The sequence below is a fragment of the Diplodia seriata genome (assembly GCF_021436955.1).
Source record: "Diplodia seriata strain FDS-637 chromosome Unknown scaffold_3, whole genome shotgun sequence".
NCBI classification, from domain to species: Eukaryota; Fungi; Ascomycota; class Dothideomycetes; order Botryosphaeriales; family Botryosphaeriaceae; genus Diplodia; species Diplodia seriata.
The window spans coordinates 3276018-3290615 of NW_027117310.1; the positions used below are offsets into that span (position 1 = coordinate 3276018).

The 14598-nt window shown below is 57.2% G+C and overlaps 5 protein-coding genes across 5 annotated transcripts; 3 read left to right on the top strand and 2 right to left on the bottom strand.

The window, feature by feature from the left end:
- Window positions 1–491: 491 nt before the first annotated feature.
- Window positions 492–1190, top strand: SLS55_003682 (uncharacterized protein; the record flags this gene model as incomplete). Its single annotated transcript, XM_066775153.1, has 4 exons — window positions 492–629; window positions 693–716; window positions 790–914; window positions 1016–1190. 4 exons carry the CDS (start codon window positions 492–494, stop codon window positions 1188–1190), a joined length of 462 nt encoding a protein of 153 aa, XP_066635272.1.
- A 2654-nt stretch (window positions 1191–3844) lies between these two features.
- SLS55_003683 (uncharacterized protein) lies at window positions 3845–5550 on the bottom strand (the record flags this gene model as incomplete). Its single annotated transcript, XM_066775154.1, has 3 exons — window positions 3845–4037; window positions 4205–4856; window positions 4914–5550. The coding sequence occupies 3 exons, from the start codon at window positions 5548–5550 to the stop codon at window positions 3845–3847; spliced, it is 1482 nt and encodes a 493-aa protein (XP_066635273.1).
- A 713-nt stretch (window positions 5551–6263) lies between these two features.
- Window positions 6264–7553, top strand: SLS55_003684 (uncharacterized protein; the record flags this gene model as incomplete). Its single annotated transcript, XM_066775155.1, has 2 exons — window positions 6264–6593; window positions 6639–7553. 2 exons carry the CDS (start codon window positions 6264–6266, stop codon window positions 7551–7553), a joined length of 1245 nt encoding a protein of 414 aa, XP_066635274.1.
- A 381-nt stretch (window positions 7554–7934) lies between these two features.
- Window positions 7935–10298, bottom strand: SLS55_003685 (uncharacterized protein; the record flags this gene model as incomplete). Its single annotated transcript, XM_066775156.1, has 1 exon — window positions 7935–10298. The coding sequence occupies one exon, from the start codon at window positions 10296–10298 to the stop codon at window positions 7935–7937; it is 2364 nt and encodes a 787-aa protein (XP_066635275.1).
- Window positions 10299–10636: 338 nt separating this feature from the next.
- On the top strand, window positions 10637–14306 carry SLS55_003686 (uncharacterized protein; the record flags this gene model as incomplete). The annotated part of the gene is made up of 5 exons (XM_066775157.1): window positions 10637–10778; window positions 10829–11167; window positions 11220–11866; window positions 11919–13802; window positions 13854–14306. 5 exons carry the CDS (start codon window positions 10637–10639, stop codon window positions 14304–14306), a joined length of 3465 nt encoding a protein of 1154 aa, XP_066635276.1.
- Window positions 14307–14598: the final 292 nt, after the last annotated feature.

Genomic DNA, 14598 nt, shown 5'->3' on the forward strand with positions numbered 1-14598 from the left:
GTACCCGGAAACGCGGCTGCGTGCGGAGTACAGGTGACGAAAGCAACGGAACGAGACGGAATTAGGGAGCGGCGACGCGTGTACACGATAGTCGGTGCTGTAGTATTCTGCGGATATGCGGCAGTTGCGGGGCTGCTATCACAGCATGACGCTGGCGTGGATGGAGCTGATGAGCGTGGTCTGCTGTCTCATTTACGACGCAGTAGTTGAAAGGTAAGGTAATGCGCTTGGGCCGTCCGGCGACATCCCCCGGCGATCACTTGTCGTCAGCGCCGGCTGCGCCACCCCAGCCATACCGGACTCGGCGTTTGTATTTGTCCGGGAGGCGCATGCCTCAGGCACAGTGTCGCCAAACCACCCACAAACGGCCTAGCGCTGGGCGGAGGCATTTTGGAACGCCCACGACCACACGAGACGAGTGCAGGACAGCGACAAGAGAGACGGCCGCCCGATACACCTCACCACCCCCAACAACCCCCAAATCCGTCACAATGGTTCAGAACGTTTCTGCCGACCTCGTCTGGGAGGTTACCCGCAACACCAGCGCTTTTCTCCTCAAGCGCAAGCAGGCCGGTGGTGTCCAGTTCTCCCGCGACCCGCTGAACCTGACCAACAAGCACGCCCGCAAGGTCCGCATTGCTCTCACCGCGAACCACCTTCTCGTGCAGTCTGGCTGATTGATTTCCGTGTAGTACGAGGGTTTCGTCAACGACAAGGTATTACCAATTCCAGGCAATGAGCGACAGCTTTAGGAACGCGCCCGACTAACGCGACTTTGTGCGATCAAAGGCCTATGGCATCCAGCCCTCCAAGAACGGCGGTGTTGAGTTCACCATCAAGAAGGCCAACAAGGCCAACAAGCCCGCCTCTGCCATCCAGACCACCACCTTCGGCCCCTCGACCTCGTCCCGCAAGTACGTACCCCGCAATCTAGGAACAGATTTCGCTATCGATACGCGCCTTTCTATTTCAAGGAAACTATGGGAGGATCTTGAATGTTGACAGCTTGGGATAGGGTCTACAAGAACATCATCAACTCGACCGTCAAGCGCCACTACCGCGCTGACCTCCAGAAGGAGGCCGTTGCCCGTGCCAGCGCCATCAAGCACGCCCAGAAGCCCGTCAAGACTGAGAAGCCCGCCAAGCTTAGGGGCAAGAAGGCCCTCCAGCAGGCCACCAAGTCCGAGTAAATTTCCCGTTCACGCTCGGCATTGAGGGTTTAAAAATGGTCAGGGGATAAGGGGGGAAGGATAGAAAGAAGCGTCCGAGGAGGAGCATTTTCTCTCTGGGTTGGGATGATAAAGGAGTTTTCCATCATGGGCGCATATGCAAAAAGCAAAGAGCAAATGGCTGGATTATGATCACGAGCTGGGGAATTGGCTCGGGTTCGGGGATTTTGACTCCTTTGCGCTCACTCGAATCAAAACAATTTCCAATCTCACGCTTGTTTTCGGGATACTGGAGGATCGCGTGTCCTGAATGCACCCAACTTCGGTGAAATGTCTTGGGATCTCGGGGATGTCGTGGTGCTTGAAACTTTGGCCAGAAATATGCGGGATTGCGGGAGACATTGGTTCCGGCGTCGTTTACGTTACAGGGACCAGGTTGCTCCAGGTGACATGGCAACACGGTCGGCACGAGTCAAGTTCTTGTCTGGCTATCCTAATCGACGAATTGCTTTGTGCATCAAGATGTACACTTATGCTTCCTTTCACGGCTGGTCTAACCGTTGCGAGCCCACCACACAAGCGACGCCACATCAGGTTTACGGAAGATTCAAGCACTCCGAGCCCTGTAGAAGACGCTATACACCCCCTACGCGGGTACTTGAATCCAATATCTGGACGAGTTTGTCCGCGTTCAAATCTCGGACTGAGTTTGGGTATTAAATTCAGCTATCTGTGTAGGTACGGTACGACAATTTGTATGGAACAAGGTTTGGATGACCAGATTCTTCTGTTACCCACCCATTATACTTCTCACGATTGTTTAAGAAAGCCATGACTGGTAACAGGGTGCGAGACTCACGTCATTGTTGCGAAAAGCAATAACTGCCATCCTTTGGATTTATCCTGTGAAGTTATCCAGTTAATTAGACGAAATGCCAACCTCCCGATATAAGTACAAGCATCTAAGCGGCAGGGCTTCCTTGGCAAGCTGACGCAGGCAATCTTAACCCCACAATAGAGCGTTTTTATATTTCCAGCATTTGCACTTTGTGGTTACACTTTCGTTTCAACTACCCCTCCTATCCTTTAAGAAGCCAGATGACAACTCTAACATCCCATCCTGCTAAGCGGAAAATGGACGGATACCTCTACGACCAGTTCCTAAAGAAGTCCGATCATGTTTCGAGCCTAGTTGCGCTCTATTGTACTACTTCTCACTTGTAACGCTTTCGGTAGTCGTTTGACTATTTTACTTTCATATATTAAGGGCTAACGTTTAGGTACAGAACGCCTCACAAGTTTGTTTTGAGGCGGGAGAACTTTCTGAGGACCTACATTCTTGATCCAGAGCTGTGCCGAAGTCAAGTCCGACTATGCTGCCAGTATTCACAATGATATCTACAGCATTGAAAAAGGTCAACAGGCTTGCATACTCTTTCTATATCCGTCGACAGTTTGCACACTGAGCTGAATGGTCTTGCAGACCGGATGGATCACTGGAAAACCTTGGACTTGAACATCATCACGCTTCGATTGACCGCTGTGTCTTCCAAGATAGCGTATTGCGCGTACTCCTACGAAGTCCTTTTAACAATGTTGGTATTTGTCGAAAGCATGAATAAAACCGTCCTACTTAGCGACAAGCACGAGAAATGCAGGGAAAGTACCCGCAGTCTCTGCCTGGGAATGAACGCAAGATGCAAGTATCTTTTACAGCGAGCACAGGCGCAGGTGCAGTCTGTATATTCTACCACCGTCGGGCATAGATGTCTTGCATTGGCTGAATTCCTCGACATACAGGTCTACAATCTCATCGCTCAGAGATACAACGCATACAACGCACAAATGGCAAGTGACTCGCTTGAAATGGCGCGTGCAAGCCGTGAAGACAACCTGGCGATGAAGGAAATCGCCGAAGGCTTAAAGATTGTTGCTCTCGCCGTACGCGTTGATGCGGGTTATTTCCACTGTTGCTGTCCTGTTTCTTCCAGCCAAGTTCGTGGCAGTGGGTCTTAACATTGTATCACCATCGGAATGTGCTATGCGTCTGTCTGGAGACATTCTTTTCTACTTCCTTCTTCAACTTTCAACCCTCATCCGAAAAGCACGACAAGGTCGTTTCGCAGTACTTATGGCTCTATTGGGTCGACACTATTGCTCTGACAATTGTCATCCATGCCTTTTGGTATGTTACGTCGAAGCACAAAACACGAAGGATCAACCATACCTTCACTCTGGTGTCGAGACATTCACACTATCATGTGCCAGAGCTTGCGATGATAGGAGGGAGGCAGGGCATGTTCCGTGTAGACAAGCGGGTCTTGAAAAGGAATGCAACCGCCGGGGTTTGGACTTCCCTAGCGGGCCAATCGGCGTAACAACGATGCTGCAGTGGAACGCTTGGGTGGGAATGTACCGGTGTGTAAGATGATTGTGGCTGACTTGGCGAGAACACCCTTCCGCGTGTGGGTGTGTTTATCTTGTACGGCGACGAATGGTAATTCAGAACGTCGCCAACACTGAAACAGATGTGGCGAGCTCGAGATTCTTCTTCCTCCACGTCTAAACTACGTAGCGACTACGCGATCACATGAGGTATCATTTGCTGAGTACAGCAGCTGCCGTCAAGGGCAGAGAAACAGTAACAACGCTGGCTGCAAGCATCTCCCGTCACTTCAGATGGTGTACTTGAAGTCCGGATGCCTGTAACCCAGCATACCCACATCGCCTTCCTGCAGCCTGTAGTCCCTCTTACCACTTGTCCTCTTTCTGTTTTCCCACAGACAGTAACAGATGTTGGTCGTACTGAGGGCGAGCGAAAGGCAGAGCACACCGATGTTGATGGCATGCCCGCTGGTGTACCTTGGTCTATAGTTCCAAAAGTCAGCAAGGATTGTGATCCTTCAGCCGGGGCCGAGTCCAAGCCCAGTAAGCCACCCCGCTCGGCGCCAAAAACTGGCGCCGAAGCAAGAGCGCTCGTTTGGGGCAACAATGACGCATGTCAGCCTAGCCAAGACGGAGAGACGGCTACTTACGCATCTTTTTGCAGGTAGGTGAAAGTCGCGATAAAGGCGGCCATGTTGGCGATCATGAGCTGGAAGCCGGTGCCCGTTGCTCGGACGTAGTGGGGAGCCAGATTGTTCGCGAGCCAGCCCATCACAAGAGGGGGGCATGGGAAGACTCCTGCTGCAACGAAGAAGGTGCCTCCGTAGCGTACGAGCGGTCGCGCGCTTGCGATTTGCATGATGTATCCAATGATGGCGAGGGTCGCGAGGGCAATCATGAAAGGACCGCGAACTCTGTGTCTGTCGGACAAGTGGCCAACGAGGAGAACGCTGAGAAAACCGCCGACGTTTGGAGGTACCGTTAATAGCTGAGCCTTGACAGAGGTGTAACCAAGTGTCTTGATGATGGTAGGCAGGAATAGGGAGAAGGAGTAAATCGGCGTGATGATGGCGAAGAAGTTCAGGGAGAGGATAAGCGTTTGCCAGTTCAAAATGGCACGCTTGACCCAGGCCCAATTGAATGTCTCGGCTTCGACATCGCCAGTTGTTGTAGCACCGTGGGAATCGAGGCGCATGCGTGCAACTGCTCCGTTGCGTTCTTCTTCGGTCAAGAACTTCGACTCGGCGGGAGTGTGGGGGAGGAAAAACATGGTCGTTATACCGACAACGACTGTAATAGCGCCTGCAAGCAAATCAAATCAGCAAGATGACTGCACGATAAGGAATGCATGAGACCTACCTTCGATGAAGAAGATGAACGGCCAGCCATTGTAGCCGTCCGTCTTGATCCTTGCCAGACCAGTCGCCAGGAGACCACCAAAGGCACCGCTGAGTGGAGCCGCACAGTAGAACAGTCCAATGCGATAGAGAAGCTCGTGGCGACGGTAAAACATGGCCAGGTAAATTATGATGCCACCGAGAAGTCCACCCTCGGAGAGACCGAGGAAGAATCTCGCGGCAAGAAGGCCTTGGTAGGACTTTACGAAGCCCATGAAGGTGCTGATCAAGCCCCAGATGGTCACCAGTCCGGGCAGGTAGTATCCAGCCTGGAAGTATTTGAGGACGAGGTTGCTGGGAACATCGTAGCAGATGTAGGGGACGTAGAAGATGGCGAGCGCGATGTTGAACTTGTCGGCGTCGAGGCCGAGATCGTCCTCCAAGCCATCGATTCTGGCGTTGCCAATGTTACTCCGGTCGATGAAAGCGAGAAGCCAGAGGGCGAACAGCCAGGGTACAATGTGCGTGTCGAACTTCTTGACAACGCGCTTTTCCAGCCCAGGATCGATGGTGGTTTGGTCCGTCCATGTGGAGTTGACCTTTTCCAAGTTCACCTCGTTTTTCTTGTCGACATCTGTGCTGGGCGAAGACTCAGACATGATGCAGCCTCGAGAACCGTGCGGGTTGGCGACAACAAGGTCAGTGAGGTGTTGGTTGACAAGGCTGGGGACCACAGCTGGAACGGGAGAGAGGGAGAAGAGGGCTGGTTGTTCAGCAGCGCGGGCGCGGGACTGAAATACGCGGGCAAAGTCACGGTGTCATTATTGAAAGCGGCAGGCACAGCATGGACGGTCCTATCGGCAACCACGGTTTCCCCGCATGTCAGCGACCGCCCAGGGCCCAGGGCCGCAATCAAAACAGGCGCCGGGGTTTGGGTTGGTGACGATCAGGCCTGGTGGGAGCCACAGGAGCCGACGCCCGGGTTGCAGGGTATCAGCCAGTCAGCTCGCGGGTGGCTTGCGGCAAAGCCGTGCTGGGAAGGGTTGCCGCATCACAGGCCAGCAGCTGGTGTGCCGCTCCATGTTCGTTGCTAGCCGACCTCAGTTGGCTGCGGTCGGAACTCGAGTGATGCTGGCAGGCAGAGGCGGCGGTTGAGATGCAGTGATGAAGCGCTGAGGCCCGGCAAGGCTTGGGGTGGGACAAGCATTCCGGGGAAGAAACGACAAGACCCGCCAAGCGTGTGGAGAATCGGGGCAATGGGAACGGCGGGCAGCCAGGGTAGGTGCAGCCGAGCCTGCAGCCTCGATCCTGACGCGTGCGCCGACTCAACGCCTGCTCCCTGCGCAACAGAGCCGTCTCCGCCGCCGACACCATGCATCTGACCGAGGACGACGTCTACCGCACCTCCACCCAGTACCGCCTGTGGTCCTTCACCCCCGAACGCCTGCGCTCGCTGCGCGACTCGACCAACGTCAATGCCGCCGAGCGCGTCAAGGCCAACATCAAGCGCTTCAGGGCCCAGAAGTCGGCCGACGATGCCGCTCAACAAAACGGCGCCAGTACTGGCTCCGACGCCCTCGACATAGACCCACTCACCCCGGACGAAGAGCTCAAGCTGGTTACCAAGATCTGCAAGACCTGCGTCGAGTTCGCCGACTTTGCCAAAAAGAACACCAAGTTCAACTTCCCCACAAACGTCATTGTGAGCCGCCCGACCACATGTTGATGCCGCCGCTGACCAGCAAAGGCCACCGCCGTCCAGTATGTGAAGCGTTTCTACCTGTTCAACTCCATCATGGTCTACGACCCCAAGAAGATCATGCCCACATGCCTCTTCCTCGCCACCAAGACCGAAATCCACTGGACCCCCGCCGGCGAGCTCGCCCCACTGCTGGGCGCCCGCATGACCGCCGAAGACATCCTCGCTCCCGAGTACCTCGTCGCCCAGGCCCTGCGCTTCACATTCGAGATAAGGCATCCGTACCGCGGGCTGAACGGCGGGCACATGGAGCTCATAGCCCTGGCTAAGGGCGAGGCCGCAATGCTGCCCAGCTCCGGTCGGACCCCTCAAGCCGCCCAGGCCGAGATGCTGAAGCTTCCAGAGCGGTCGCCGTCCGACGGACCCAGCAACAGCGACGAGCGCGCAATGGTGAATCGCATCGGCATGGCGTACAACGTCGCGCGCACGACGCTCAAGAGCATCGCGCCCATCTCCGACGCCTACTTCTTCTACACGCCCGCCCAGATCTGGCTGGCCGCCATGCTGCTGGCCGACGAGCCGCTGACGCTCTTCTACATCGACACCAAGTTCCCCTCCAGCAGCGCTACCGCACCCGCCGACGACAAGCAGTCGTCTGCTGCGTGGCAGTTGCGCACCAAGCTCATCGCCACCGTTCGGGCGTGCGCCCAGCTGCTCGAGACGCAGCGCCGCGTGCTCGAGGGCTCCGAGCTCGACGAGGAGTGCAAACGCATCGCGCGCAAGCGGGACCTGTGCAGCGACCCGGACAAGGCCGACCTAATCGGTCTACACGCCGCACAGAAGCGGGGCGGCGCATCCGAGGGCACGCTGGACGAAAGTTTGGCGAAGCGGAGGAAGCTGGAAAGGCAGCAGAGCCAGCAGCAGGCGGACGACTTTTGGGGACCCGAGCTGAAGAAGGAATGAATGGGGTGCTTTTTTTGCTTTTGCGTAGGCGGGCGCAGGAGGTTAAAGCATTTATGATGGAGTTCGTCTTCTATTTACTGGAGGTAAAAGGATCTTGGAAGAAAAGGAAAGTAACGGGAGTTACGGCGCTCCGGCATCTATCTGCCTGGCGGGTTTCGCAAGGGCTTGTTTGATTATAGACGAGCCCCGACTCATGAACATTGGAAGCGAGGACTATCCCTCATGACGGTGGGTTACAAAAGACTTTTACTCTTGCCCCCAGGCATCCTTTTGCAACACAACACGTATTGCAACTTTGCATGCACGGAAGTTTGCATGGCTTTGTTCATTTTTGAAACGTACGTCTACGTCTGGATATCTGCTTCATGTACCCTTGGGCATTCACTCGTCCTCTCCGCTCTCGTCTTCTTCTTCTTCATCGTCGCCCATCACCAGCGTCGGAACTTCCACGTCGCCGTCGTCATCCTCATCCTCCACACCATACCCCGTCTCAACAGGCACCGCCGCCGGCAGCGTCGACGCGGGCGGTTCCTGCTGGCCCGGCTGCGGCACGTCTCTTGGCGGGCTCTCTACACGCGTGCGCTTCGGCGAGCGAGGCTGCTGCGCTTCCGTTTCCGTGCTCGGCCGTTTGCTAGCGGATTGAGGCCCCTCGGGTGCGGTGGTTTCCGGTTCAGCGGTACGTGATTCTTTCTCGTGCTCATTCACTTGCTTGGTCCGTACGGTGACGGGCTCCTGCTCCGACGTGGGGGCCGTTGTCGGCTCTTCAGTGTCAAGCTGCATCTCATCGGCTTGGACGGGCGCCTCTGCGGCCTCCTCCTTCCCCTTCTCCTCCTCCTCTTCCTCCTCCTCTTCCTCTTCCTCTTCGTTCTCGCTCTCTTCAGCGACGACGTTGAAATTGCTCCTGGCATTGGCTCTGATGGCCGGGACGCGCGGCCGGAGCAGAGCCTCGACGGCTGGTGACTCGGGATTCAGACGCGCCAGGAGCGGAAGCAGGCTCGGATTGCCCCTGGGATCGAGGCTTAGGACGCTAGCGAGGAGGGCTTCCTCATTCTGGATGAGGACGGCGGTGCTGTCGATGCGCGCGCGGACGGAGTTGTCCATGGCGTGTGCGGGGAGGTGGGTCAGGAGGAGCGGCAGGAGCGCGTGCGCGCTTTCGCGCAGAGCGTCAGGGATGTCTGCTTGCGGCGACTTATTCTTCGCGTTGCTCAGGAAGCTGTCGGCATTGATGGAAGTCTGCGGCTGATTTTTGGTGCTGCCGTTGGTGCTGCCCGTCGCGGGGCCAGTCTTCGATACCGTTACTGCAGCGATGTCCCGCGGGAGGAGGTCCTCGCAACATGTGTGCATGATGATATTGAGGCTCTTCACTTGCGGGGTGGTGAGCGTCGAGCCGACGATGGGCAGGGCTTTGGAGAGGACGGAGTAAGAAGAGGCGCGTAAGTTGGCGAGTGATCTCTCCTCTTCGAAGACGAAAGTCAGGCGCTCGAGGAAGAATTCCATGACAGGAGAAAGAGCACGTCCAAAGCGATCCACGAGGACTTCGAACAGGCCAAGAGCGGCCATGTGAATTTGCGGCAGTACCGTGAAAAGGGCGTTACGCTCCTCCTTTCCGATTTGGTCATTGAAGGTGATTCCGCGGTCTTGGTTCTTCCTGTCCTGACCCGCCGGAGCGGTGATGGAGAGGACGCGCGTGAGAAGATCCATGACATGCGCTATGCGGTAGCTGACGGGACCGGATGGAGAAGTGGAGGAAGCGGTCAGCTTAGCCAGAAGCTCGAGCAGGCCAATCAGACGCGAACTCCCGGCATATATGCCGGTCCAAGCAGGGAACCCGCACTGATCTGGTTCTGGTTGCTGGACGACCTGCTCCAAGGTGCGGTTCGTGGTGCTGGGAGGCTGGATGCCTGTGACCGACTCCCAGTCTTCAATGACTGCGCGGAAGACCTTGTCCGCGGCCTGGTGAGTGGCAATGATGGCATTCTGGAGCGACTTTTCCCACTCTTCTTTGGACCCGCTCTTTGCGGCGCAGTTGGGAAGCTGTGCATACAAGTTCCTGGCAGCCGCTAGGCCATCCGCGCTGAGATACGCATGCTCGTCCGCAGAGGACTGGGCAACTACAGTGGAAAGATACTGGTTGATCTTACCTAGGTGGGGGCGGAAGGTAGTCGGGTGGCGCGGGAGCAAACGGGCAAAGCTTTCAAGGACAGTCTCAACCAGCTGAGGGGTGCCTTGATCTGCACTCCTGGCTCTGGAGAGGATGTGTTCACAGGAGGTGATGAACGGGGTCAGGGAGGGCGTGGTGATCTCTCTCACGAGGGTTTGGTAATCACGCGTCAGCATGAAGATACGAGTCAAGGTGACGATGGCCAGGACTTTGGAGGTGGGCGGGTCGGGTTTGGTCAGGATGCCCAGGAGGCCTCTGACCCACGGGCCGCTCTTCTGCAGCATCTCCCAGCCGCCGAGCTCGATGGCGGACTTTGCCAGGATGACGGCAGCCCATCGTCCCTCGGCGGAGCGGTCCTGGAGGAGGGTGGAGATCTGGGTCCTGAACTTGTGGACTAGCACGGCAGTCTCAGAGGCATCCTTCCCCGAGGCAATCTGCGGAGCGGCGAGCACGGGCTTGCAGGCCGGCAGCGTTGCGGCGACGTGGGGGACGAGGGCGGGGAGCTGCTTGGCGGGGACGGACGAGAGGCGGTAGGTGACGGCCTTGAGGGCATTTGCCGCGTAGACGTCCTGGCTGGGGGCCATGTTGCAGGTGGAGGACGCGGCGGAGGCGGAGAATTGTGACGGTGATGAAGCCGCAAAATAAATGTGCGCACGGGCCGGGCGAGGGACCAGGGTCGCGGGTGCTCCCTGCCGCGTGTCGGCGAGCTGCTCCAGCGACCTGTCCGCTCCCCAGACGCGCTCCTGCTTGTACGCCAGGCTCTCCTATCCCGATCCATGGTCCTTAGGTGCTGACAGCCTCTCTGCTCCAGGCCAGGGCTCCGACTGCAACATGCCCGCTGTACGTGCCGCCCGTCGTCGTCGCATGCGAAACAAACCCTGCCCCACGACGTCACCCCGGCCACGAGCTCAGCCTTCCCCTCATGCTGATACCGCTGAATGCGCAGGAAAACGCGAAGGCCCTCAACTACATAGGCCAGCTGGACGAGGCCCGCTGCAATGGCCGCTGGGACGCTCTGCCCGAGCTCGCGCGCAAGATCGAGAAGCACGCTTCACACCGCACCTGTATGTCCTCCTTTCGACCCTCAGCTCCCTTGCTGACCTGCCCCACCAAGGTATATACACCACCGCCCGTGCCGAGGCCCAGGTAGCCGCACACATCAGACAGCAGCGCAACGACTCCCTTCCGCCCACGCCTACCACACCGCCGCCCGACCTTCCTTCGCTTATCGACTCGTTGGCCGCTGCAAAGGACCAGGAGACGACCCACAAACAGGATGTTTTCGCCGCCGAGACCTGCCTGGCCTGGATACACTGGGTATTGGACCAGCCTAGCGAGAGTTTGGCCCGGCTACCGAGCAACGTTGCCGAGACGATAGATAATTTGCGCCATGGGGACGAATCCTTTACCGGCTGGACTCAGGTCTGCATTGTCAAGGCTGCCTACCTGAAGGGTACGTTGAACTATTCGTGGCTTTGTTGCGCACTGCATCTTACATGCTGCAGGCTCTGTCCAGGAGAAAAACGGCGCTATCGACGAGGCCCTCAAAACCTACGAGTCCGTCCTACATTTCGTGGGTTCCGATATTCTGAGCGCTGCTTCCCTACAGTTCAAGGCTTGGTCTGAAGCTCTCCTTGCCCGTTTGTGCGTCCTTTTGGACATTAGCAAGGCCGGTGATCGACCCGAGGACCTAGGCTCCGCCCTGCACGCTTTCCGGTTGTGGGCGCGTTTAATGGAAAATGGCAAGGCACAATTCTCTGGTGAAGCCCTAGCCGACCCGCCGGACATGAGACGTGCTGTCTGGAAGGCATATTACGACACGCTCTCAATCATCCTTCGTCGGGGTTCCTTGTACAGTGGCTCTTCGGATCCCGACCATGCGCTTCTTGGCGATGCAGCAGAGCATGCCTCCGAAGAGCAGTATCTCTCGGCAAGATTACAACAGCGCGCTGAACTCAAGCTTGCGGAGAGCGTGTATGAATCACTACTGCTGAAAGAGGCGCGGTTCCCGAAAGCGAGTGAATCAAACGAAGAGGTGGACGCATGGGCCGAGTCCGTCATGGGCAACTGGCGAATTATTTGCGGTCCAGCTTGGACGGACGAGGAGCTTGGCGAAGGGGGCAAAGCCGCTGTTGGCAAGGGCGTCCTTGACGTATGTGGAGTCATTATGCTCCATGTTGTGCAGAACTGACAGTTCCTTCTAGATTCTTTACCGCGCGGCAACAAAGTCGTACCATTCGACACGGATATTGCGGCACCTTTTTATTGTTCATTCGTCTCTGGCAGAGTTCGACCTCGCTTTCAAGGCCTTCGACTCCTACGTGGAGATCGTCAGCAGGGGCAAGGATCGTGCGGAAAAAAGTGGAGAAGAAGACCCTGGCTTGGATGACGATAACACGGTTCTTCGGACCGCGGCTGAGGCGGTCAGAATCCTCTGCCGCTTTGGTACAAGGAGACATGCCGAAAAGGCCAAGGAGGTGGGCGAGCAAATCGAAAAGTGGTTGAAACAACAGACGCCGGCTTCGAGGCCGGGAACGGCCACTTCCGAGGCTCCCCATGCGAACAAGTCTACGGAGAGGCTTCTCTCTCCTCGGGTTCTCGCGATCGCACACCGTGCAGTGGGTATCAGTCGCGCCCACTGGGCGAGGCTTACCTACGAGGCAACGGCAAGGTCAACTTTCCAGGCACAGGCAGTCCAGGCCTTCCGGAAAGCATTGCATCCGGAGTATCAAGACACCACTAACCTCGAGACCTTGTACGCCCTAGGATTGCTCCTTGCCGAGATGCGGGACATCAATGGAGCGATCAAGGTCGTCAAGCGTGCTCTTTCTTCTAACCCCCGCGGCGATGGCTTGAGATCTCCCGACGGTGTTGTTGGCAACGCTGAAGGGGAAGATGCCAACTACGTCCACGAGCGGAAACTGATTCCTCTCTGGCACTTACTAGCGCTACTCCTCACCGCAAAGTCAGATTTCAACACGGCTGCGAAAACGTGCGACGCGGCATTTGACCAGTTCGACGACGCAACCGTCCTCTTTGGAAACCAAGGTGAGGCCTATCGCAGCGAACATCTGAACGAGAGCTCCGCCGAGCTCGAGAAGTCTCGGGGCAATGCGGACAAGGGTCTTGTTGATCGCATGGAATCGTTTGAGAAGGAAGGCATCCTTCAAGTGAAGGTTACGCAATTGCTGCTTCTCGAGGTTGTTGAGGGGACAACGGCTGCGGTCGACGCCAGTATGGAGCTGTTGGGCCTCTACAAACGGCTTTACGGAGATCCCACCGGCGATATCAAGCCACCTGAGACGGTAGACATCTCCGTGCAAAACACTCCAGGCAATCGTGCAAGTTTCTTCGGCAGGACCAAGACGCTCAGGAAGAACACCATAACTCAAGACCAGAATCCGGCAGCGCCTGGGGGGAGGAGAAGCACTTCGTCTCGGCCGTCGACGACCGCCACTGAGGGCGCACCTACAATTCAGGTAACGGATGAGTCCGGCAAACCCAACGGTCATCACCACCATGGCTTATTCCATCACAAGCATCACGAGAAGTCTAGTACCGGAAGCATCAAGCTGCGAAAGAGAAGTGCCAGCAACGTCAAGTCCCCAGATTCGGCCGGCAAGGACTCGGAGAAGTCGGACGGCATCGCGAATGGAACCTCTCGACGAGGAAGCGCACCTTCAAGCTCGGGCGCAGAGCAGCCCCTTCGGCCGGTCCCGCATAACATGTCGCCCACCAAGCAGCTGCCTCCGCAAGGCCACGCCGACCAGCCCCCGCACCAAGACGTCCGCCTGCCCGCACCGTTCCCCAACGCCAGCTTTGCAGCAATAGAACCGCGCTTTCCAGTGCTGCAAGAGCGGAGACACACGACGTCGCTCCTGATTGACGTGTGGCTTTTCATCGCGGGGCTCTACGCACGCGCCGCGCTGTTCGAAGACGCCAAGGGAGCGGTTGACGAAGCATTCAAGCTTGCCGATAATCTCGAGTCAGAAATGTCGCAGGATCAGTCGAGCGCCAAAGCCTTCTTTGAGAGAGGCTGGGGCGGCGGAAAGAGCATCGAGGAGCTGTGGGCGGACATCTGGGCTGCGGTGAGTCCGACATGACACATTGGCCAAGTGCGATGTACTGACAAGCACCAGCGAGGTGAGATTGCAGCGGCCGAAGCGGAGCCGCACGAAGCTCTTGGGCACTTTGAGAAGGGTCTTTCACACAACCCGGATCACCCGGCGGCTGTAGTGGGGCTGTCGACTATTCTGCTCGACATCTACGGCCAAGTGATTCCGGCCGAGTCGGCGCAACGTGCGTCGGCGAAGGAAGGGCGCAGCGCGAAGGACTCCAAGAGCAATGCGCCCGATCCCGAGGAGCTCAACCGACTTGCGGCAAGAGACCGGGCATATAGCTTGCTGTCGTCGCTGACCAAGCTTGGCACGGGCTGGGACTACTCGGAGGCGTGGTTCGCGCTGGCGAGGGCATACGAGGAGGGCGGACAGGTCCAAAAGGCAAAGGATGTGCTGTGGTGGTGCGTGGAGCTGGAGGATAGCAAGGCGCTTAGGAAATGGAGTTGTGTGGGAGTGGGTGGGTTTGTGCTTTAGAGGGGCGCGGCTGTCGCATGGAGTCAAGATACCCGTCGTAAGTATCAGTACGAGCGCGTGGAACCTGTAACATGTCATTAGCGAGCAGCACTTCACCACGGAATAGTAATTACTGTGATTACCAGCGGAAAGCACATTCGGCCGAGGTGGTTAGTGTGAAGCAACGTCATTGTCCGGTCACCGTCCACGTTCGGCAGGCGCGGTGCCGTCCCTTCCCTCTCACCTTCGGTGCCGCCTCCCCGCGCCTTCCACCACGGTTCTCCACGCCCCACTAACCCGCCCTAACGTCAGG